The sequence below is a fragment of the Typopeltis vanoorti genome, chromosome 1 (genome assembly GCF_054136105.1).
Source record: "Typopeltis vanoorti isolate ZY-2024b chromosome 1, IOZ_Tvanoo_1.0, whole genome shotgun sequence".
Taxonomy (NCBI): domain Eukaryota; kingdom Metazoa; phylum Arthropoda; class Arachnida; order Uropygi; family Thelyphonidae; genus Typopeltis; species Typopeltis vanoorti.
The window spans coordinates 123,447,305-123,473,946 of NC_143549.1; the positions used below are offsets into that span (position 1 = coordinate 123,447,305).

Consider the following 26,642-nt stretch of genomic DNA (forward strand, 5'->3'; position numbering starts at 1 on the left):
GTTGTTGTTGAGACGGATAAAAGAGAATAGTGTGATAAGAAAGGTAGTAAGCATGAGTATGACAGTGGTGAAATGAGGAGGACAGCAAGGATTATGAATGATATGTTAGCAGAAATGTGTGAGGAGAAAGGAGTGCAGTTTATCATTCTGTGGAATGAGTTTGAAGGACGAAGCATTTGAGTGGTTTGGTGTGAGTGGCTTGGAGAGACTGCTGCTGGAAGGTAGAAAAGTGAGTGCAGAGAATGAATCTAATCATGTGGTAAGTGATATGGAAGAACAGGAGTAAGACAGGAGAGATTGAGGAGGTAATTGTGAATGAAGAAATGAGTGGCAAGAGAGACAGGTAAATGGGGAAGGCTCAGGGTGACGGAGGAACACAGAATGAGAAAGGTAGATGCTCCAAGAGGATATGAATGCATGTACATAAAAAGGGAAGGGGATGACCTGGAATCAAGAGAAAACAGATGGATCTGAAGAAGGTTCAAAGATGAATAAGAAGAAAAAGAAATGGCTCGAGTTAAGTATGGAGAAGTCACATCAAATAAGTGGTGTCAGTGGAACTAGCTATAGATCCAGGAATAAGTTGCTGTGTTTGTATACAAATGCTAGAAGTGTAAGAAACAAGGCAAATGAAATAGTTGCATTGAGTCTGTTCATCCAAAAAAATTGTTGGGATAAGTGAGATGGTTGGATGCCCTACGTATTCCAACAACTGGATGGACTCCCTCATTACTTCAACCTTAGTATCACCTCTGAGTCTGGCTCCCACTGAAGAGACCTCAATAAAGGTCAAAACTGGTGTGGATAGTGACCCTTCCCATAATGCATAGCATCATACATGTCCACAAGGAGATATACTTTGCATTATGGGATACCAAAGCAAGTGATGTGAAGTCTTAGCTTCTTTATACGAGTTGCCCCAATCCTGAAAATACTTCAGGCGCAAACTTTGTTTGCTTACACTTGGATAAAGGATTAAACCAAGTATATAATTTCTTGATATCTTTAATTTATGGATGAAAGGGTTTGACATGTTTTGTGAGGATAGAAAGGGTAAAAAGGGAGAGGGAGAGTGCTATTCATTATAGAGAAAGAGTTATGTCCATACAAAGCAGAGATGCAAGAGGGAAATAGTCCCAGTGGTTTTGAGGCAGTATGGTGTGAGATAGAGATGAATAGAATGAAATACTCAGTTGGATGTTGTTATATGAGGTGTGGCTATTAAATAACGAGACTGGTTGCAAAAATGACGTTTATTATTATAACTGTACAACTTAATTGTTATCCCCTTCAACATACTCTCCTGCTCTATCTATACATTGTTGCATACGAATTTTCCATTGTTGGAAGCAGTGCTGCAAATCATCAGGTGTTATCTGCTACAGTGGAGTTGCCATTTTCTCCTTTACTTCATCCACTGACTGAAAATGGGTGCCCTTCAATGCAGATTTCAACTTTGGAAAAAATGTAAAATTCGCAGACCTGAGTCTGGCAAGTAAGGTGGATGATCCAACACTGGGATCTTCTTATCAAGCAGATACTGCTTTACAGAGTGCACTGTTGGCTGGAGTTGCCTTGATGGATAATCCAAACGTTGTTCTTCCACAGATTGGGTCTCTTCTTTCTCACTCATTCTGTCAGCTTGGCCAGAACCTCAAGATAATAATGTTGGTTAACTGTCAGACCTTATGGTACCTATTCAACCATTATCACGTCATTAATATATATATATATATATATATATATATATATATATATATATAAAAAGATCAGCATTGCTTTCAGTTTTAACTTGCTCATTTTTGCTTTTTTGACATTCAAACATTCGCGCATGTGACATTACATTATCAGCGTACACCTGCTGGAACAGTTTCAAACACTCGGTCGGTGAATTCTTTAATTTCACAGGGAATTTGAGATTAATGCACTGCTCGAGTTTAACATTAGACATTGTTACGGCAAAGCGACTTCACACATTTCTTTTATAACTGCCTACAGACTAACAACGAGCGACAGTGAACAATGCTTATCTAACTGCTTCTAGAACCTTCAAGGTCATTCACGGTTCAAGCACCTCCCGCTGCTACGAGTACACGATTCACAGTGCACGTTATCTCTTTTTTTAGTAGATCTGATAATGTGGATGGTAGCGACTATGAAAGTAGAGATGTTGTTTATTATTATAATTGTATAATAATAAACTGTATGAAATGTATAATCAAATTAGCCAAGCAAATAAGAAAGGGGGTGATTATTACAGGTGATTTTAACTATGGCAATTAAGACTGGGATGATGAGATAGCAACTGGAAGTAAATAAATTGAGTTTCTTCTGTTTTTTGAGGGACAACTACCTGAGACAGTATGTAACAGAGGGCACACGAGGATTGAGGGTCTTGGATTTGATCATCTCATCACAGGATGTAATTATAAATGAGGTGTCAAATCACCCTCCAGTTGGTGAAACAATTATCTGAGTGGTTGCCAGCAGTGTGAGAACCTCTGTCAGAAAAGGGTATATATGGAACTACAATGCTGGTGATTATGAAGAGCTCAGGAGCAGGTCTGGAGAGAGGCAGGGGCGGAATGCCACAGGCAGAAAAGTAAAAAGGCAGAAAACTTAGAGTTTATGTTACAATTATATTGGATGCAGAAAAAATTTAAAAAAAAATACATTAAATTTATATATACATATTTATAAAGATAATTATATTTTATTCTAATAATATAAGCTCCAAATAATTATTTTTATTTTGATAATCACTGGGACCAGTACCGTCGACAGGGTATAGTATAGAGGCAGCCTGCCTCATGGCACTGCTTAACACTCGGGCGCTCCACTCACATCTGACAGATAGATGCTAATTTGTTAATATGAATATTCTTTAACCTATCTATTGCATAGGTTGAAGGTCATGAATAGTTGCACGTGAGTATATTACGAGCGCTATTTTGCACTTTTGTTGCTGTCAGTTTGGTTTAACATGTGTTATGCAAAGATTTGTGATATTTGACCCTGCAGAGGTCCTGGCAGATCTGACAGATACTCGCTAATTGACATAGATATTTTATTGTATATAGGTTGAAGGTCATGGCTAGATGTGCATGCATATATTACGAGTGATATTTGATGGTAAATTGTATCTGAGAGATACCGTGAGCTCCAATGTCAGTATAGCTCATAAATATAAATACTTAGATCATTCATATGCTGAACAACAACGTGAAAATACGGCGCAGAATATTTATTAGAAATCTCGTAATGCAGTTAGTGTCAGAACAAATAAAAATGCATTCAGAAATCTCTACAGGTGTGAATAGGACTTTACACCTGAAACTTCATCAATTTCAGAGACAATTTGAAGGAAATTCTAATGACGACATAGATATGGCTCCCTCGACAGAAAAAGATGTTTTATGTGCTATGCATCCAAAATGAGTCGCTTATCAAAATATTTTTGCAAGCATTGTAAAAAGTATTATGCTTTCAGCATAGCAATATTGAATGCGATGACTGTTATGACAGTTTTGTAAATCCAACTATTGAAGATTCTGATTAATTAATGTTAAACGCATTTGTTTAGTTTTATTTTCTTTCATTATCAATGTTTGCGTTATTTTGTAACAAAAATTTTTATTCTTTATATTTCTTTGTTTCAATAATTTCTAGATTGTAACTGAAAATAAATAAACCATCATGTATTACTGAAATAGAAAGCCAAAGGCTTATTTATCATACATGTCCTCTAGAACAGCACTTCCTAAACTGGGGGCCGCAAGTTTTGTTGAGGGAGCCGTGAAATAATGAAAACAAATTTAAAATGTTGTAAGACTAAGTAGTTCTTTTTTTTTTTTTTTTAATCTTAAAAGAAACACATTTAATTTTTTATTATTTATCATTTCTTTTATGATATTTTTTTATATTTTAATGGAAAAAATCACACATCGGTGTTCGCTCACAAATGTTGCTTCCTGCATATTTCGGCACTTAATGAATATTAGTAAATATATGCTTATTCATATGTTTCATTTCAAAGGCATTGATAAGAAGCACAAAAAAGCCTTACAAACGCAAAATCTTGAATATAAACTGTATTGAATATAAATACAATAAATATTATAATAATATATGTCTGTAATACGATTTTTTTTTTCAATTGCCATGAAATATTTTAATTTTTCCAAAGGGGGGCCCTTTACATCCATAAGTTTGGGAAGCACTGCTCTAGAAGATGTGCTTTACATTTATGGAAAATACTAAGGATAAAAATCACACATCGGTGTTCGCTCACAAATGTTGCTTCCTGCATATTTCGGCACTTAATGAATATTAGTAAATATATGCTTATTCATATGTTTCATTTCAAAGGCATTGATAAGAAGCACAAAAAAGCCTTACAAACGCAAAATCTTGAATATAAACTGTATTGAATATAAATACAATAAATATTATAATAATATATGTCTGTAATACGATTTTTTTTTTCAATTGCCATGAAATATTTTAATTTTTCCAAAGGGGGGCCCTTTACATCCATAAGTTTGGGAAGCACTGCTCTAGAAGATGTGCTTTACATTTATGGAAAATACTAAGGAAAGTGGTCTGGGGCTTGCTCAACCTTTACTACAAGTTGCCCATAAGGTACTACTTATGCTTACATTCGCCGAAACTTTTAGTTTCTATATATGCGGCACGAGCAAAACTCTTGTAGTTTCTATATTCGGCTATGAAATAATGTTGGATTCAATATTCGCTTAATGTGTACTGTCATGTATCATATTTGCAGTGTTTTTGCTTTATGTTTTTTTGCATTTTAGCACATACTAGTAATCAATATATCTCTTAGATATACCGCATCGCATGCTGTAAAATTACCGCTGCGAGCTCCAGAGTGTTAATAAGGGCACTCGTTCAGCCATATTACGGCAACAATTGGTTGCCGATATTTTACAAAAATACAGCATTTAGTTTACCAAATAAAAGAGGTACCATTTCCCAGTTAAATATGTGCTTATTATATTTTATTAATAAAAAAATTATAGTCATACATACTAAAACTAAACATTTTAGAACCCACTTATCAGATACCCATAAAGTATCATACGATGTGAATTTCATAAATATTAAATTATATTATGCATGAATTCTCCTCGCTCTCTGCAGTAAACAACATGCCCTCCACAACAGCAATTATTATTACATTGCACCTCCAGGGAGTCCAAAGACTCATCGAGGGAGGGAATTTACAACTCTTCGTCTCACTACTCCACCAACCTTCTTCATCTAATACGAACGTCATCTACCGCTGACTACCACCACTAGTACTTTCACAGACAATCACAAACATCCATGCCCATGGCAGGATTCGAACCCGCAGCCTTTTGGCTGGAGAGCAGATACGCTAACCACTCGGCTAACCAGGCCGGCATTATACTGCAGAAACACGAAAAACTATTAGTTTTATCATGTCAATGAATAAGGTTCACAGATATCTGCAGACTGTGTAATATATTTCTCAACAAATAGTGATTACAGACAACTGGGAATATAAACACTAACTAATGAATTACATCTTCCCTCCATAAGAAACTGCTATATAGATCCAAGCAAAACCATGTTGCCGATGCAACATAAGGTTATGCTCGACACTACCCCCATCATGAACGTGTTAAAACTAAGAAATATATAGTGAATGTATTTCAGATATTATGGAAATCGGTTTAAGAGAATTAGCATTTCCATTCAATTGTTGCTTTTTGTTTGGGTCGCACGATCTTTTGTTAATACCGCACCAATCATATGCACTTCTTAATAGCTGCTTTTCTCTACTGGCCTACAATCATGCACATCTTTCATTTCTCATTAGTAATTTGTCGAAGATTGTTCATTATGTATCTCAAGTCTTAAATTACTGGTAATTTTTGCTTGATATAATGGGAAAGAAGATGTTTCTATTTGGGTAGATAATTTTAACATTGCGCACAAGTCTTCTTCTGTTCTCGAGAGCAAACCACTCTCGAGGACAGAATCGATGGAGAATAGAAGCGTCTTGGTAAGTCATACCCATTTTCAGTTTTTTTTTCCTGAAAATTTTAGTTTCTGAAAATCCCCGCACATATCTCACACCATAATTTTTTTAGCTTTAATTTTGGGAAAAAAGTGCGAGTTATATTCAAGTAAATACAGTAATTTTTTTAGCTTGCAAATTCTAAGTAAGGATCATTCATTAAATACTGGATTTATATAATGCACAAAAGAGAGCAATATAGCAGATATAGAAATAAGCAATTTCACTCCTCTCTCACTGATGAAAAATTATTTATATTAAGTAAAAATGTATAGTATCTTTATAAATTTTGTTCTATTAAAAATAAATTTTTTTAATTCTGTACTTATTTTTGATAGACAAATAAAATTTTAAAGATAATAGTTTATAAATTATAAACATATTAATCAGAGGCGCATTGTACTAAAATCACAAAAGAAGAAGAAAAGCCACAACGCCCAGAAAAAGGTATGTGTAAATTTCTCTTCTTTTATGCTACATATATTTATTAGTAAATATACATCTACAGTGCCCTAAGAATCCGTGAGTAAAAAGCCAATGACATTTAAACAGGGGCACTCCTAAACAGAAACAGGCAAAATAGCCGTAAATATAATAGTTTGTTAAGAGGAGTAACACAGGAGTTTTCCCAGAAACAATATCCATAAATTTTTTTTTGTTTAAATGTGCATCTAAATTCAAATAAAACAAACATTTACAATGAAATATATTTTTATTTATTTATTTATTATTATTTTGATAAGGTACTTGGTAATAGTGAAAATTAAAGAAAGGATACACAGATATCTGAAGTTCCAGAAACACTGATCTATCCAAATATTTAGTCTGTTCGTTTTCTTAAATTCTGCTTCATATTTGGATAGACGAAACAGCTTGACATACACTTATATTTTTTTCAGTGTCATTTCAATTTTGAATGTGAAACATATTGAGTGTATTGTGTATTCTGTGTTTAAGTGACTTTGGAGAATTTTTGACTTTGTTTTTAATTGTGTATTTATTTTTGATAGACAAATAAAATTTTAAAGGTAATAGTTTATAAATTATAAACATATTAATCAGAGGCGCATTTTGCTAAAATCGCTCGTGGCAGCATACTTTACATCTTACATTGCTCTCAATAATTATAGTTAACCATTAATTATCAAATTTTCAAATTATTGCATAAATTAATTATTTATAGTAAAAATCCATTGCCTTCTACAGATTTTTACTATAAATAATTAATTTATAGTAAATCCGTTGCCTTCTACGGATTTAGTAGAAGGCAACGTGTTTAAATCGATTTTTTAAAATAAGATTTAATTGTTTTAAAACTCTTAAAAATAATAAATTAACTAAAAATTAATAATTAATAGAAAAAGGATAATTTATCAATATGAAATTTATTGTCATTTAGATTAGTAATTTGAAAGAGAAAAAAAAGTTATCGGGAGCTACTTTTCTCAAAAGGAAAAGAGAAAAGGAAGAGCAAGTAAAGAAAGCAACAAGCGATATAAGGAGATTTGGAATTTGTGTGAGCAAGGTGTGCTCACCTTGCTCACACAAAGAGAGTCAAGAGCAGGTTTTTTGCATGGAGAGTGGTGACTGATTGGAATACATTGCCCAAGAGTGTGGTGAGCGCAGAGACAGGAAATATATTAAAGGCACAGTATGATAAGCTATGTGTATAATAGTGGACCTCCCACGATGAGTCTTTGACTCCATGAAGGTTTTTATAATAATAATAATTATTATTATAAATCGTTCACATATCCGCAAAATTTTCTTACATGCCAGTTTGCTATCCCTGTATTCATGTGTATTATATTATTAGCTTGCTGAATGAATTTTGTTACCTCGTATTTATGGAGGTAAGTTTGTAGTTAAATATGTGATTTATCTTAGTAATGATTTTTTAAATAAATTATTAATTTCATTTTCTTTATAGCTATAGCCGTGTTGTTTTTAACTTGTTATTTTACAAACTCTTGCATATATTTGAAATTGTGCCCATTAACTACTATATGGAGTTTTACGTTAATATTAAATAAGGAAATTTTTAATTTTATTTTGCTAATTTATTTGTTTTCTTAATGCAGTAAAATCAGATAAAAATTATTGTGTAAAGGGGCTAGACTTAGCATATGACAATTCAATTCTAAATTTTTTAGTTTGTTTTGGGACTATACTTTATGAAAAAAATAAAGTTTTTTATGATTTCAGAAACAGACAAAAATGGCAGACCAGAGAAAGACGAGCAGAACGAGAAGTTATTCCGCACTGTTTTTTTCCGGTCAGTTTGGTTTAACACATGTTATGTAAAGGTTTGTGATATTTGACAGTAAATTGTATCTGAGCGATATCGTGACCTTCGATGTCAGTATAGTAGTTTTTTTTTTTTTTTTTTTATTCTTTGTTCAATAATTTCTAGATTGTAACTGCAAATAAATAAACCATCATGTATTACTGAAATAGAGAGCCTAAGGCTCATTTATCATACATTATGGAAAATACTAAGGAAAGTGATCTGGAGCTTACTCCACCTTTACTACGAGTTCCCCATAAGGTTGCTTATGCTTGCATCCACCGAAATTTTCAGTTTTTATATATTCGGCAAGAAATTCTTGTAGTTTCTATATTCAGCTATGAAATAATGTTGGATTCGATATCCACTTAATTTGTACCATCATGTATTATATTTGCAGTGTTTTTTCTTTATGTTTTATTGCTTGTTACTGAAGTCTGGAGAGTAATTTTGCTTGTTATCATAGAATTTATGCCAATAAGAAAAAAAACTAAAACTATTCAAACCACTCTTGATAACTTCTTTTGATAAAAAAATTGCAGTAACTAATGTAGGTACAAGTATTTATTTAACATTTACCTCGCATTCATTTTTTATCTTTCCTAAAAGAATACCACAAAAAAAAAATTATTAATACAGTAATCGATCATGGATGAATTGTAATTTTTACCATTGATTATTAGATTTGATTAACGTGATTTTGATATACGCGGTAACATCGAGGGATTAATTAACCGTGTTAATCGAGGGATACCTGTATATTTTCACACAGTGGAAAATTTGGAATCTGATCACTGTCTTATACAGAGGTACATTCCTTATCCATGTTTATCACTGTTTTCCCTATCATAACAACAATTCTCTAGTCTTTGCAACACTTGCATTCCCATATTCAAATTTCTTAGCTGTTGCAATGTTTTTTGTCAAATTTTATGGAAACAAAAGTACATGAAACTGGAATGTAAATAAATAATTTACTGACTAAAATGTCATTTTAATTTTGTTTTTTCAGACTGTGATATAGTTAAAGTGTCTTTGATCATACTAGCTTGAACTGGCCAAACATCAGCTTGTAAATAATTTATTTTAGTTGGCAAAATTATTTGTGTTCCAGGTTCACATAGTTTTTGTTCCACTTTCACCACCTCTTTCAGCTGTCACCCACACATCCTGAATCATATCCATCTCCTGAAACACAGCTCCACTCATACAGTTCACAGCTGTATATCTTTAAAATGCAACACTTGCACTTATTAATATCAAAACTGCTACATCACTCACTGTCCAAACTAAAAGTTCATTCAAATCTTCAAATTATCAAAATTCATACACCGGATATTATCATATGGACTATCCATGTAGTCTGAAGACTCATTACAGAGGCTCACCCTAACATTCACAGTACTTCTCATACCTCTTCTTAAACTCATTCACTGAAAAGCACTCTAAAAAAATACTTTGGCAACCTGCTACATCATTCACCACTCCCTAGTTAAAACATTTAGTTGCCATACCCTTTTTAACTACTTTCTTAAACAACTTCCAGGAGTGACCTCTTGTTGTCATATATTGAAAAAATTCTTCTCCCTCAAGCTAAAGCATCTTTAGTAACTTATGTTTCAGTCATGCCCCCTATTTTAATCATGTACTCTCAAACTTAGCCCTTGCCTGAGTACTTGTGCAAATATTGTGTGAGGAGGATTATGGTACCTATATGGAAGATCCGCCTGAGTGTGTATGACTTCTTTTAATGTGGGAGCATTGGTGCACTACGAAAGACAACAGTGCTTGACAGGTCAAAATTTAATGCCATTAGCATGACAACCAAACAATTAGAAAATTGTGTTTTGCTGCAGCCTTATATCATTTCACATTGATTATAAAAGTATAATAGTAAAAATTTTTTCAATATCTTCTTCTTCTGCCTAGTAAGCTGTTGAGGTCATTTTGGACTGAATTTAGTCTAGAACCTCCTCCCTTACTGTCCTAGGGTGCCTTTACCAGAGTACAAGATCTAAGAGTATTGTTCTCAGGATCACAGAAACATGCAAACCTATCTACCATGGCAGAGTAGAGTACCAGTCCACTAAGAGGAATTGTTTTTATAGGTGATAAACAAACAGTGGAAACATTAATTAGATTCATATATATACAATATCTTTACAAGGATCGCTAATGACTAAGGCATAGCCGATTGGATAGATCAGCTAAATTTTTATGAAGTCACAAGAGAAATATATTAATAGTTTTGATGCAGGTTATTTAGATTTCAGCAAAGCCTTTAATAGTAGTCTTCATGTTAACCTGTCAATTAAAATGCAGTACATGAGTACTGATGATAATTGGCACATATTTGATCACCTCAATTTCTTGATGAAAAGTGTTAAAGGATTGAGTTAGTGACCAGCTAGTAAGAGGACTGTGGAATGCTCCCTGTGACTGTAAGCTGGTGACATGGTAAAAAGTCCTTTTAGATTGAAGATTTATAAAAAAAAAGTAATAATAAAAATAAAATAATAATAATAAATAAATAAACTTTTACTGAAGGAGGTTTATAATGCTGATGCAAAATAAATTTTTTAGTATAGGACAGGAGGGAGACAAACAAGGATCAGTCATCCCTAGAAATTCTGTTGGAATGCCATTAGTAAGTGCTCAAAGAATAGAATTTTTGCTTATAAAGTGGTGGATGAGTGGGATAAGTAACCAGAGGTAGTTATAGCTACTTTGTTAGTGAATGAGTCCAAAAATATGATAGACATTGATGATGGTTAGTATGGGCCTCCCATTGTGAGTCTTCAGACTGCATAAGATAATAATAATTTATTGAGATGGTTAAGGAATTGGATGATAGATCAGTGATAATGAATAGCATTCAGAGAAAGAAGCATCCTGGAGTGTCCTTTTTACTTAATATTTTCATATATTTATTAGTGCCAAATATTAAAGGCTGTAGTAAAATAGCTAAATAGTAAAATCTCTGTTTGCTGGTGATAAAACTGAGTAGATATTAAATTGCCTAGATTAGTATAATTTTCTTTAGGATGATCTTATACATTTTGAATTGTGGCCAGATAAAGAAGATTAAATTGTAATGTGGAGAAGCAACATTATTATTAATAATATGTGACACTTCCAGGGAGACCAAAGACTCATTGAGGGAGTGTGTGTGCCAACAGCATCGAATGATGACTCCTCCCAACTACTAACTACGCTCAAACTTGCTTAACTTTTTTTTGCATGAGCCATTAGTAGCAGAGGCTCTACCAATCGACCAACCTTTGATGGCAAAAATAAGACAGGATGGTGTCAGCAGTACTAATATATTTTTGTTTCTGAATAACTAAAGTTCAAGTAACCGCTTGACTAAGCCTGCTGCATAATTTGATAACAATATAGTTTTAAATTAATATAAACTGAATGGCATTAAATATAACTATTTGGATATTTTGATTGATCACAAATGTAAATTCAGGAGTTAGATTATTAAAATAATGAGTAAAGCTCAGAAAATAGTTTAGTTGGTTTAATTAATAGCAGCAGCTTTGTTTATAATAGAAAAGAAGTTATTGTACCATTATACTTGGTCAAACCAAAATACTATGACCATCCTTGTTATTTCAATCAACCACTCCACTATCACTTGGTGGAAGTAGCATGCATGACACTGTTCATTCAAAGCTGTTGATCAGCATTAGTGAGGGATGCAATATGATTGGCTTTGAAAAAAGGAATGATAGTAGGGTACTACTGGTTTAAGGATGACAGTACACAGGAAACTGTCAATATTGTAGACCAGTTGTAGGGCATTCTAGTTAAGGTGTTCCAAGAATGGAAGGACACTGGGCAGAACAGTATCTTGTCAGTGGTAGGAACCTGTGCCTCATCAACACTGATGGTAAATGCAGGTTGTTCAGCATCGGGCAACCTCTTAGACAAAAACTGTATAATTGTATTAGATGAAATTGAATCCAAAATGACCTCAATAGCTGACTAGGCAGAAGAAGAAGATACTCTTATAATTCAATGTGAAATGATATAAGGCTGCAGCAAAACAGGATTTTCTAATCGTTTGGTTGTCATGCTAATGGCATTAAATTTGTGACCTCTCAAGCACTATTGTCTTTAGTAGTGCACCAACACTCCCACATTAAAAGAAGTCACACACTCAAGTGTATCTTCCAAATAGGACTATAATCATCCTCACACAATATTTGCATAAGACCTCAGTCAAGGGCTAAGTTTAGAGTACTCTTCTTCTTCTGCAGCTTCTCCCACTTAAGTGGGGTCACTGTTTGTTATGAGTCTCTTCCACACCTTCCTGTCTTGGGCTGTCACCACATCCAAGTTCTTCATCTTCAAGTCCTCTTCTACCAGCTCCCTCCATCTCTTCTTTGGCCGCCCATGCTTCCGCCTTCCTTGCACATCCATCTGCACGACCCTTCTTCCCACATATTCGTCCTCCCTCCTCATCACATGACCAAACCATCTCAACCTTGCCTCCTGTATTTTCGCTCCTAAGTTTGTAACTTTCACTGTTCCCCTGACATAGTCATTTCTCAGATGATCCTTTCTGGTCACACCGCACATCCACCTAAGCATTCTCATCTCTGCTACTTCCATCCTACTAATGTTATTTTTCCTCAGGGCCACAGTTTCTATAGCATATGTCATAGCTGGCCTCACTACTGTCCTATAAATTTTGCCTTTCAGATTGATCGGCACCCTCTTATTGCATAACACTCCAGCCATCTCCCTCCAGTTCCTCCAACCTGCTTGTATCCTTCATCCCACTTCCTTCTCAGCTCCTCTATCTTCTTCCACTGTTGAACCTAAGTATCTAAAGTCTCTCACCTTCCTGATGACATTTCCTTCCAGCTCCAGATCTGTCTCCTGGCCACCGCCCACTGCACAACACATATACTCTGTCTTACTTCTGCTCAGTCTCATACCTCTCTCTTCCAGTACTTTTCTCCATCTTTCCAGTTTAGTTTCCGCTTCTTCTCTTGAATCTACACACAGCAAGATGTCATCTGCATACAACATTGTCCAGGGTGCATCTTCTCTCACCTCCTCTGTTACCACCTCCATCACAATATTAAACAGAAACGGACTTAATGCTGACCCTTGATGCAAGCCAACTGTTACTTGAAAACTTTCTGTCTGTCCCAAACAGGTCCGAACACTTGTCTTCACATTTCTGTACATTTCCTGCACCAACCTGACATATTTCTCCGGCACCTTCTTCTCCCTCAGACACCTCCAGACTTCTTGCCTTGGCACTCTATCGTATGCTTTCTCCAGATCAATAAATACCAGATGTAGCTCCCTTTGTTTCTCTCGATATTTTTCCATCATCTGGCTAAGTTTAGAGTACTAGTGAGTGATAATCTTTAAATAATGTTTTACTATACCCTCTGTGATGAGTCTTCGGACTACATGGGTATGTCCATATAATAATATCAGGTGTAAGAATTTTGATAATTTGAAGATCTGAATGAATTTTTAGTTTGGACAGTGAGTGGTGTTGCACTTTAAAGATATACAACTGTGAACTGTATGAGTGGAGCTGTGTTTCAGGAGATGGATAATTCAGGATCTGTAGGTGACAGCTGAAAGAGGGTGAAGTTAAGAGGAAAGTGTTGCAATGATTTCTTGAAGTTTTTGGAACAAAAACTATGTGAACCTAGAACACAAATAATTTGCTGACTAAAATAAATTATTTACAAGTTGATGTTTGGCCAGCTCAAGCTAGTATCATAGTATCATCAAAGACGCTAACAATATCACAGTCAGAAAAAACAAAAACTGAAATTACATTTTAGTCAGTAAATTATTTATTTGCATTCCAGTTTCATGTACTTTTGTTTCCATAAAATTTGACATAAAACATTGCAACAGCTAGGAAATTTGAATATGGGAATGCAAGTGTTGCAATGATAAGGAAAACAGTGATAAACATGGATAAAGAATGTACCTCTGTATAAGGCACTGGTCAGATTCCAAATTTTCCACTGTGTGAAAACATAGTCATTATTTTTAATGGAGATGCACAAACTTTGAGAAGGTCTAGAGATGAGCGATTAAGGTTATATGAAGACTGGATTGTTTGTTATAAGGAGAGGTGGGAAAGGAAATATAAATTTCAGTGGGGGAGGCAGAAACGAGAATATATGAGATACATTGGTGTCCAAAAGCTAAGGACAAACACTACTTCTGAAGATTACAACCACAAATTCAGACCAATAAGCATGTGGCAATTTGTGTAACTGATGATTCTGAGTAGAAAGCAGGTGCACATTCCAATTTTCAAATTACACGCAAAGGGGGTTACATGGTAGTACTCAAGAGGATAGTTTAAATATATTTTGTCAGCTTGGCTGGCTGAGTGGTTAGCGTGTCTGCTCTCGTCAAGAGGCTGCAGGTTCGAATCCTGCCGTGGGCATGGACGTTTGTGATTGTGTGTGGAAAAAATAGTGGTGGCAGTCGGCGGTAGATGGCGTTGGTGTAGTTGCTGGCATTTTACGATAAAAGAATTAATATATTTGAAATAATATATTAATTCTTTAATATAATAAAATAATAAATAATAAAAATCCCCCTCCTCATATTTAAAATAAATATGAGGGGGGGGATTGAAAGTTCTGATAAACACCTAGAACAAAAATGATATTAAAGCAACTGCTACATCCTGAATGAAGAACTTTATTAAAGAAATAATTCATTCAGGATTTAACAAGTCAGAAAAATCAGCTGAGAGAAAAAACTTGTACTCAAGCAGAAGAATTAAAGTACTAACTGTAAATGGAAATAGAATTACTTTATTTTAGCAGAATTGTAAGACCATGTAAAGAACTTCGTATATAAAGTAGTATTATATGAATGCATCATGTATATAATGAATGGGTAAATTAGATGTAAGTAATAGTCCAAAGGTCACAGGCAGGCCTGAGGCATATTCGTTTCCCGGAAGATGCGAGAAATCTCGCGATGTACCAAAATTCATGCGGAAATTTAGGAGGGTGCTATCGCAGCTAGTAACGAGGGTACTGAAAGGGGGGGGGGTGAAGGGAGAATAAAAAGGGTTTGCACCCCTTTCTCAAGGCCCTTTTTTCGCCTGTTTTGCTGTATGATGATTTGACTTCTCTCGTGGACCGGTGGTTCCTGATGGTGTTTCTTGGCGATAGTACGATATCGGACGGTGCGCCTTTCCCTTCGATGTTGGAATTTCTACTGGTACGAAAGCGTGAGATGTCAGCATAAGCTGTCTTCGCTCCTTTGCTGAAAGTTCCGATGGAATAATATCGCAGACGTATACCAGAAACGGCAGTAGAAATGACGATGTCCGAAACAGGTCGAAAATAGACGAGGGAGAAATGCCAGGTGCAGAGCATAGCTTAATCTGATGACCAAAGTGACCCACCACGTGAACGTAGGCTTATGGAAGTATCGAAAGAGAATACAAACAAACAAAGAAGGATAGTTCAGACGGACCTGGAGACCCTGCCCCAAGAAATGGTAAAGTACAGATTTTGTTGTATAATTTTCCCCATTGAAAAAAGGGAAAGATCATTGTAGTGTATTAATCGAGTATGGACAGTATTTGAGAACTTTAAGTGATTATTTAGCAGTGGCTGATGTCCATAAGACAAATTGTTAGGAATGATTATAGATGATTGTGACTAGTTTATTGGGCAAGACTAAAATAGTAGGTAGAAAATTTGGTAGAAGTGTATAATGTGTTAAGTCTCTAACTCAAAAGAAGGATTTATTGTTCATGTATTAAGAGTATTAATCAGTTTGAAAAGGTTTGATTTAGCATATCATCGAACTAATTGAAAGTGAGATTGGTCTAAGTGTATATTATGTCTTTAGATTCCAATAAATATGTTTTTTCTTTTATACCTGAGATTTGCCTGTGATACGAACCAAAACTACCATTCATTAATCTGAACCATAGCGGGGGGTGGGGGGGATTGAAAGAAAGGTATAACATGTTGTTATAGAGGTTACGACTGCAAACCAGAATTTACTTAGCCATAGTAGAGCATTTGATTTATGAGTATAAGCACTAAATTTATTCTCCTATGTGCACCAAAGGTCTGGAAAAGTCTCCCTGAATAAGAGTCCCCTCTATTGTAAGATATTGGCTGGCGCAGCATTAAAAAATAAATTTGTCGATATCTGAAGAGGAGATGGCCCTAGACAGAAATTAGAGGATTCGTTTCTTATAGCAAGGAATAACTTTTAACAGTCAGGGTATGCATGTGAGTAAATTTAGAAATTGGCCAGAGATATAGAATTTGCTTTCCTTATAGAATGAAGTGATACAGATATTAGAGTCAAGGAAATTTTGTAAGTCATGTAGTTAAAGTAGAGAGGGAAAAAAAAAAAAGAATAAGGGAAGTTAAAATTAAATAGGAAGAGCAACGACATACAATTGCACAGACGAAATATATAACAATGGCATAGACGACATATTTAACAATGGCGCAGACAACATATATAACACAACTGATATAACCACAAGAAAGAAGATACGAGGATATAAGAATATACAAACATAAATTGCCTTCATTACTCTGCTACTAGTATGTTCTTTCTTGTGGTTATATTATTATTATTATTATCTGAGACCTCCAGGGAGTCAAGGACTCATCGAAGGAGGCTGTAAATTACCCAACCCAGCTATCACAACTACCCTTGAATTCATTCACACTAGATGCACTCACTACCCATAAAGGTAGTGAGTGCATCTAGTGTGAATGAACCCAAATTATTCCACCCACTCACTGCTCTCTGAGGAAAAAAAAAAAAAAAAACCTAGCTCTCACCCCTTTCTTGACTGCAAATAAATTTAACTTCCATGGATGCCCTGATTGAGTGCGTCTAGTGTGAATGAACCCAAATTATTCCACTCACTCACTGCTCTCTGAGGAAAAAAAAAAAAAAAAAACCTAGCTCTCACCCCTTTCTTGACTGCAAATAAATTTAACTTCCATGAATGCCCCCCGTGTTCTCTCCCCACCTTCCATATAACGAAAAATTTCATCAGTTGAAATGCTATAACACCCATTCAAAAGTTTATAGATCTCTATTATATCACCCCTCTTTCTCCTGTTAACCAGAGTCTGTAATCTATATACTTGCAATCTGTCCTCATAATCTAAATCCCATAATATGGATAATCTTTGTGACTCTTCTTTGCACCCTTTCCACAGCTTCTTTATCTCCTTGGATGCCGGGAGACCAAATCTGCGCACAGTAATCCAAGTGTGGTCTTATCAAAGTCTTATAAAGGGGCAAAATTACTTCCTTATCCTTACATGTTTAGGTATGCTTCAACATAGCAATCATCAGTTGCTTTAATATCATTTTTGTTCTAGGTTTTATCAGAACTTTCCAGACATCCCTTTCTAGTACATGTTAATGTATTTCAACACAAATAGAAAATAAATAAAATATAAATACATTATATCCATAATGCATTAATAATACATGACTACATTAATTATTGATAATAATTACCTATTCAGAATATCCACCACTGGCATGTGACAAAATGTTTTTCCATTGTTATATGTTTGGTCGTACATGCTCTCAAGAAGGTTTTCTTGCAAGTGGAGCAGATTGTTGGTAAGCATAAAAGTACACTCATGTTCAAACCTATGAGCAAACACTATTTCTGAAGATTACGACTGCAAATTCAGATGAATCAACTTATGTCAATTTGCATACCTGATGATTCCGAAAAAGATGAGTACACATTCAAATTTTCGAATTGCGTGCAAAGGGATCAAGTGATAGCACTCAACAGGATAAAAGTAAAAAGTCTGTGCTAAGAGAACTGTTTCTGAAGGAGGCTCTTTTCACGAAGGAATAAAGTTGCAAACTTCGATGTCTTGTAATGTTTCAAAGACATAATCTAAATGATTTCACTTCATGTGAGGAAGAATTATTGGAAAGCTTGAAGAAGGCCATAAAATTACTGATATTGCCAGAGAGTTTGGAATCTCACATAGGATTGTATCCAGGCTCTGGACAGCATTTCAAATCAATGGAATGTGTTCCAGACATTTGCTAAGAGGTCACCCTCAATCTACGATGGGGCATTAAGACAGATTTTTGGTTTTATAACAGCAAAATGCAATCAATGCACCATGGCAGGTCAGCTTGCAAGTTGGTGCCATTTAAACACAAGTAGGTAGGTAGATATCTCAACAAATTGTGGCAAGATGTCTGCAACAAGTAATCCTATATGCCCAAAGGCCTGTAGTCTGCATCCCTTTATCCACAGCTCATCATAGAGCACATTTTCAGTGGTGTTGTATCCATAAAAATTGGACAAGACACCTATGGGGTAATATACTCTTTACAGATGAGAGTTGTTTTTGTCTTTCCTCTGATTCTAGGTGACACCTGATCTGGTGTGAAAGCGGTACTGCTTACCATTGTGAGAATGTTATTGAAAGGGATAGATATGGTGGTGATGGTGTCATGGTATGGGGAGGCATTATGTTTAATGGATGGACTGAGATATAAGTGCTGGAAAAAGGAACTATGACTGATGAATGATATTGCAACAAAGTTCTTCAATATCATGTTTGATTGTTTCATGGTGCTGTAGCTGAAGGATTTATTTTTATGGATGACAGTGCCACATCACATAGTACAGGAGCAGTGGAGATACTTCTGCAGGTCAAGGATGTTAATCAAATCAAGTGGCCAGCATGCTCTCCAGATCTCAATCCCATAGAACATGTTCGGGATGCAATTGGGAGACACACTGCTGCTCAAAATTCCCTTCCAGAAAACAAACAAGGCCTAATGCTTGCTCTGTAGGAGAAGTGGACCAGTTTGACTCAAGAACTTCTGAATCACCTGGTGATAAACATGGTACAACGTTGTCAGTGCTGCATCACAGCTGGGTGGACATATTCCATACTTGAAATGTCTCTCTGCATAGTTTTCTGTCAGCACTGTACATTAATTCCTTAACTACATCCTTAGGAAATTTGTAAGGTTTGCCAAAAATATATTGCAATTTAATTTGTATGAAATTTGTAACAGATTTTTTGTGTAATATAATTTATTAGTTATGTTGGCAATAAATTTATGTCCACATTTGGCTGTAATCATGAAAACTTTTTCATATAGAGGTAAAAATGTAGTTTGCCCTTAGCTTTCGAACACCAGTGTATAGGCTGATGAGGGGATTTCATTGGATTAACATTGAAGAAATTACACAAAGAACTGAGGGTAAAAGGAGGAGAAGAAGAGACCCACCCTGGAAATTGTGTAAAATGGTGGGGAAGAGATAAGCAATTTTTTAGATGGGGGATGGTGGGTGAATAGAATATTGCAGTAGTTTTCGTGAATGAGCTTAGGGTTTGATATACGTAGTTCACTGGCTGATACTACCCACAACAAAAACACTGATTCCATGGAGATTTGGTAGGATAAGAAAATTAACAAAATTTTAACAAAATGTTAAATTCAGTAAACTCATTACAGCATAACCAACAGAAAAGATTAATGTATATAAAGTTGTTCTCAATCATCAGGAAAATCATTCCCCACACATCTTTATACTACAGAAAAAATTCACTAGCATGACACTGAATTTGTACTGAATTTAAATTGTTACAGTTTATATCTTTTAAACTATTATTTATACCAGAGTGATAAATAAATTTTTATTAAAAATTCTAGAAACATATTTATAGAAATTATAAGTGATCACAATGTTTGCTGCTGATATTAAGATGAATCTTTTCACTTTCTTGTAAATCAACTAATACTTCAAAAACTAAAAATATAAAATACTAAGAATCTGTATAGTTTAAAAATACACACACATACTCAACTATTATGTTGCTTTATTATATTACCTTCTCGTGCAGAACAACGAGATAACAATTCCCAGAGTACTAGGCCACAGGCATACATATCTATCCTTAGAAAAGCATCTCTGTTAAAGTTTATGGCTCCTTCCAGCACTTCTGGTGCCATGTATCTTCTAGTACCAACCTGCATACAAATATTATTCAAAAATTCTAATTAAATAAATGATAAAGAAGATCAGGTAGAATGCTATTTAAAAATATCAGTTAATAACATTCTGTTGCTATACATGAACTGAAAGTGTTTACCTCACAGATTAGTTAGGGCTATAAAGTGAAGTTTGGTGTGTTTAATGCTCTCGCAAAATTAATGATTTTGATCTGTTTCATTGTGTTATTTCCTTAGAATAATTAGTTTTGTTAGTAATATTCTTGCTGATTTTTGTGTATTTATAACTAAAAATCAGAAAAGAAAAGTAAAAAAGATGGTGGTTTTGGTAGAAATAAATGATTTGTCTGGAGACTAACAGAAGTACTATCAGTAGGAACATGGAATGTACGGACACTTTGGATGTCAGGAAAGCTAGAACTACTTCACAAGGAAATGAAGAGATATCGGTGTGATATACTACAACTGGCAGAGATGCAATGGACATCAGGAGAGATAAATGGATGCGAAGTCATATGGTCAGGGCATGACACCAAGCACGAAGCAGGAGTTGGCTTCCTTCTTAACAAAAGGGGCTAGAAAAGCACTGTTAGGCTACAAACCAGTCAATGAACAAATGATAGTAGCAAGATTTCAAGAAAAAACAATTCAATATATCAACAGATATATGCACCCACATCTGACAATAGAAACAATACCAAAGCAAGATGTACCAATTATTGAAGGAGATTGGAATGCCAAAGTCGGAATAGATAATGATGGTTGAGAAAGCGTCATGGGAAAATATGGTTTTGGAGAAAGAAATGAATGAGGTGAAAAAATGTTTAGAATTTGCTGTGGATCACGAGATGATGATGATGATCTATAACACAAGATTCCAACAAAAGGACTGTAGAAAATGGACATGGCGATCAAATGATGGGATAAACCAAGAACATGATCGATATGATTACGATTAAAAGAAGATGGATAACTAGTTAATGGAATAAAAATATAGCCATCTATAGCCGCCAGAAAAAATAGCCGTTTGGCTTTTCATCTTAGAAGATGGATAACATTAGTACAGCAATGTCGAACTTTTCAAGGAGCAGATATAGATCGGATCATAGTTTAGTGATTGCAAACATCAAGTTGAAATTAAAAAGAAAATATAAACCCCCATCATCAGAAACGAAGGGATACAGCAAGAATAAGTGAAGCAGAAATAGGAAGAAGGTACAGAAGTGATAGAAGAGAAACTTAAAAGTATGGACAAAGAAAAACATTTGAATCTAAGAGTGAAAGGATTAATGAAGGATGATAGAACAAACAGTACTAGAAGAAGAAAAGATCAAGAAGTGGATTAGACAAGAAACACTGAAGTTAGTTAAGAGAGATCACCCAAACCAGCTGCTATATGTTCTCTTAAACTCACTCATACTAGAAGTTCCACTCACTCACTGCTCTGAGAGAAAAATCTAACTCTCACTCCTTTCTTAATCACGAACAAATTTAACTTTCATGGATGTCCCTGTGTTCTCTTCCCACCTGCCATGTAATGAAAAAATTCATCAGAGATATCCTATAACACCTATTCAGAAGTTTATACATCACCCCTCTTTTTCCTGTTAATGAGTATGCAGTCCACATACTTTCAATCTATCCTCATAATGTACATGCCATAATCCCAATATAATCTTTGTAATTCTTCTCTGCACCCTTTCCACAGAATATACTGTATAATCCTCTGAATCAAAATCTGAGCACAGTAGACCAGGTATTGTCTTTTTCAATGCCTTGTAAAGAAGCAAAATGACTTCCTTATCCTAAAATCTCATTGTTCGTTAACACTGCAATTATCGTCTGGGTAATATTTGCAATTTTTACAATGTGACTTTTAAATTTAAAATTCCTACCCACCATAATTCGAAGAAGACTAGTCTGATCATTTTTTTCCTACCAATATAACATGCTGTTTCAAATCTCATCATCCCAAAGTGAATAACTTTACACTTACTAATGCTGAACTGACAGTCATCATTCTCTCACTGTTCCATGTTATTCAAATCATTCTTTAAGTGTAAGTTATCAGTGGTATTTCTGATTGCCCCGCCTATTTTTGCATCATCAGCAAACAACTGAACATCTGGTTCAATTATTCTGGTTTCCAGATGCAAATTATGGTTTGCACCTGAAGAAGCAGATATGCAGACATCAGTGAAGCAGCTGAGCATAACAATGTGTATAATATGCCTAAGTTAGTACCACTGGTAACAAACCAGAATGGGACAGTTAGTATAAAGCATCAGAATAGTGGTGGGTCTAAGGGCCTTTTGCACTTTATTATGTACACTAATGCCAGGAGAATTTGGAAAAGCAGGAGGAATTTTTGGCACTGGTTGGCTCATCCTGGCCATAGGTTATTGGCATTAGTGAGAACGGCTAACAAAAGATGATACAATTATTGGGATAGCATGTGAAAGATATAGTGTGTTCAGGGAGGATAGATGTTATTGATGATAGCCGATGAACCATAACCAAAGAGAGTAGATGTTCAACTGCAGACCTGTGAAAATAGCACATTTGTGGCCATCTGGTGTGAGACTGAGGCCAGCAGAACAAAATATACAGTTGGATGATGGAAATAGTATGCATCAGCAAACAGGCTCAATGAGTGGAGGACAGGTAATTATTATGAGTGATTTGTTAGGAACTTAAACTGGAAGGAGGAGAGGACACATAAGAGGAAGGAAATTGAATTTATGCAGTTACTAAGATGAGATTCGAGAGTGCTCGATTTAATAATTTCATCTGAGAATTTGTCTATAACATATATGACCATGCCACTCACTGGTGATGAGTGATCATATGGTCTTGACCTGACAGGTGGCTAAATGTGTGTAATTTTCAGCCTTGAAGGAGTATACGAGGACTTGCAGGGCTGGTAAGTATGACAAGCTTAGGAGATTGCTTGGATTGGAGCCATGGCATGTAAAACTGCAATGGTTGGATGTTGATAGTGCATGGGAAGTGGTAAAGGAGTGTTTTAGGGAGGTAATGGCAGACTGCATACCTAGAGTCAAGACAGTAAATCAAGTGGGAGTTAAATGGATGAATATCATGAATAAGTTGGAGCTGCAAAAAAAGAAACAACTATGGAGGGAATTTAAGGAGAAAAGTAACCTACAGGCATATGAACAGCACAAGGCACAGGCCAGAAGGATAACTAGTGTGTTAAGAAAGCAAAAGCAGATTATGAAAGGAAGTTAGCAAAACAGGCTAAAGAGAATCCCAAACAGTTCTTTTGATAAGCTGCAAGTAAAAGAAAGAATGTACAAGGCAAAATGATTTTAATGAATGCTGATAGTAGGGAGGTAACTGAATCAGTTGAAATAGTAGAATTACTAAGTGAACACTTTGCAAGAGTATATTATCCAGGTTGTGATATTGCAGGACTCGACCAAGAGAGCCAAAGGCTTATACAGGAACTGAAGTAAATGAAATGGAGGTGCATAGCATATTATAGAACCTTAATGTGAATACAGCTGTGAGATTGGATGGTATACCAGCTTGAGTTTTATGTGAAGTGGCAAGGGATTTGTCGGTGCACTCGACCATATTGTTTAATCTAAGTCTCAGCTGTGGGTTAGTCCCAAGGGGGTGGAAGAGGGGGGGGGGGAATAGTTCCATTGCATAAAGGAGGCTCCAAGACTGATATAGCAAATTACTGACATCAGCATATCAGTAATTGTTGTCAAAGTATTGAAGAAGTTGGTTAAGAGCAAAATACAGGAATGGATAGATGAAAATGGGATACTGTATGGGAGAGCAGCATGATTTTGTGAAGGGTAGGTCATGCCTCAGTAACTTGCTCCAGTTTTATAATACAGTGAGAGCTGAGTTGGATAAAGGTACTGTGTTTACAGTGATACTACTGGACTTTGCAAAGACCTTGGACAGGATACTACATGGAATTCTAATCAGTAACTGCAGCACATGGGGATGGATATAGGGTTGTGAGAAGGACAAGAGGGTGGTTGATGGACAGATATCAGAGAGTAGTTTATTCAGGAGCAGAGTCTAAAAGAAGGCCGTGACTAGTGGCATGCTGCAGGGTTCTATTCTCAGACTGCTACTGTTTAATTTGTTCATTAGTGATATAGGAAAGGATCTGAGAAGAGCTGTTCAGTAATTTGCTGATGATTTGGATGGACTGGCAGACTGAGCAAAGGAGAATGGATGTCAGTTTAATGTGGCAAAGTGTAAGGTTATGTTTTGGGGTGAAAAGATTACTAGCTGTATACCACATTGGTGGAACTGTACTCCAGGAAATTAATGAAGCCAGAGACATGGAGTGCTAGTGGAGGGAGTTAAAATTTAGGGGGGAACATTGTAAAAGTGGCTCAAGCAGCTCATCAGTTCACTTGGTTACTGAAGAATACTTTGACGAGCAGAGACAATGACATTTTTGTCTCTGTATCTTTTGTATCGAGCCTTGATAAGACCTCATCTTGCCTACTGTGAGCAGATCTGGTCATCTGGGTTTTTTGGTGATGAGGAGGTAGAGAGGGTCCAGAGGCAAGTGACTGAGATGGTGGCAGGTCTATGGAATGAACCTCATGAGAAACAGGTTGAGGATTTGTGGGTTTCAGATTGGTTGATAGGACTGAGACATAGAAATTACTGAAGGTTTTTTTTCAGGAATAATTCTGAGGAAATTTTTCAGAACAGGTTTGGTGGTGGGAGAACTAGGGGGGCCATCCCTAGTTCTCCCACCTGGAAACTAAGTAAGAGTGTAGTTAGCAGTAACAACGTTGTGTGACCTTTTCGGTTGGGTGTGCTGTAGTGTTGGTTATGCAACCCGTGCTACAAATTTCACATCAATTTGACCGTATGCATGGGTGCCCGCAGAAAATTTTCCAGGGGGGGGGGGAGAAAGCTTGGAGACAATAATTACATCAATAAATGTCTTTTAGCATTTTTTTCTAGGGAAGAAAACTAATTCCTCATATCCATTCTGAAAGAAGGAAAACACAAATAAGAAAATACTTTTTTTAGAATAAAACTATAAATACATTATTTTCATTTTACATTAATTTTAATGATCTTTAATTCTTGGAAAGGAAAGTATTCAGAATTAATACAATTTTTAGCACAATTTCATATATAAAAAAAATTTACCAGCATATTTTATTAAAAATCAACTAATTAATTAATCCCAAAATCCTAAATTAAATTATTTCAGTTTAAAAGCAAAAAATAAAAAATAAATAAAATAAATAAATAATAAAAGTAAAATAATATTAAATTACATACACTTACCTTTTAAAAATGTATTATTCTGTTTAAATTTGTTTCACTATAAATTTACAATTCACGTGTCACTCAGTGACTCACTCGACACAGAGGGCAAAGGTCATTGGTCACTGTTCACAACAGTAATGAACATTATTTTAACAAATCAGAAAATGATTAACCAAAAACAGGAATAAATATGGTTACCCTGCATTGGGCTGAAACAGGCCAACCCGTAATAAAATTTTAAGATAGACAAAGTGTCCCATGGTTGAGGGTATAAATATCTCAATCACTTTTATGATTATAATTTGTGGAATTTCTTACTCGATAACGGAGGGGAGGAGTACTCTGTTTGCCCCCCCCCATGGATGACCACGCCCATATGATTGCATTTTTATTGATGTATGAATATTTTGAGAGTGCATAGAGCATCAGCGCTCGTCTTAATTGGTCCAATGCAATTAATTACTGGATAACTTTGAATACTTTAATTTATCAATTAATTGTAACCAAATCTGCATAGAGTGGAGGAATAATCTATTTGTTTCAGGATTTATTAGAAAACAACACTGAAGGAGAATGCTATATTTGGTTGGCATATTAAAAATACTCAAAGATGAAAATATATGAACCATCATTTATAAGACGTGAGAATAGGAAATGAAAGGAAAGAATAAGTACGAGTACAAAAACTTTCATTAATGGCAAATGAATTATTAATAATTAACATTTCTTATATGTGCTATAAGCTGCTGGGTAGAGCGAATAGCACAATCCTATAAATTCTAGATATGAATAAGTGAATTTATCATGGCATAATTAAAAAAAAAACTTACGAGGAGACGGAGAGTATGGCAGGAATGAATATGGTTTGATGGAGCAGCAAATTATCTCGTAAAATTTGTTGCACATATGATGTGTATTTCTCTGGTTTGTGTATATTTCGCTCCATTTTCTAAGAATTTTCTTTTGTTTACTGCGACTCAGTATACATAATAT

General features: G+C 35.2%; 1 protein-coding gene across 2 annotated transcripts in view; it reads right to left on the bottom strand.

Annotated features, from left to right (window-relative positions):
- The window catches only part of put (activin A receptor type 2 punt), a 212,732-nt gene that overhangs the window by 49,287 nt on the left and 136,803 nt on the right, over window positions 1-26,642 (bottom strand). For both annotated transcript variants that reach the window (XM_090393363.1, XM_090393371.1), the window contains exon 7: window positions 20,246-20,384. In XM_090393363.1, the coding sequence (XP_090249489.1) occupies window positions 20,246-20,384 (139 nt within the window). The remainder of the gene's footprint in view (window positions 1-20,245; window positions 20,385-26,642) is intronic.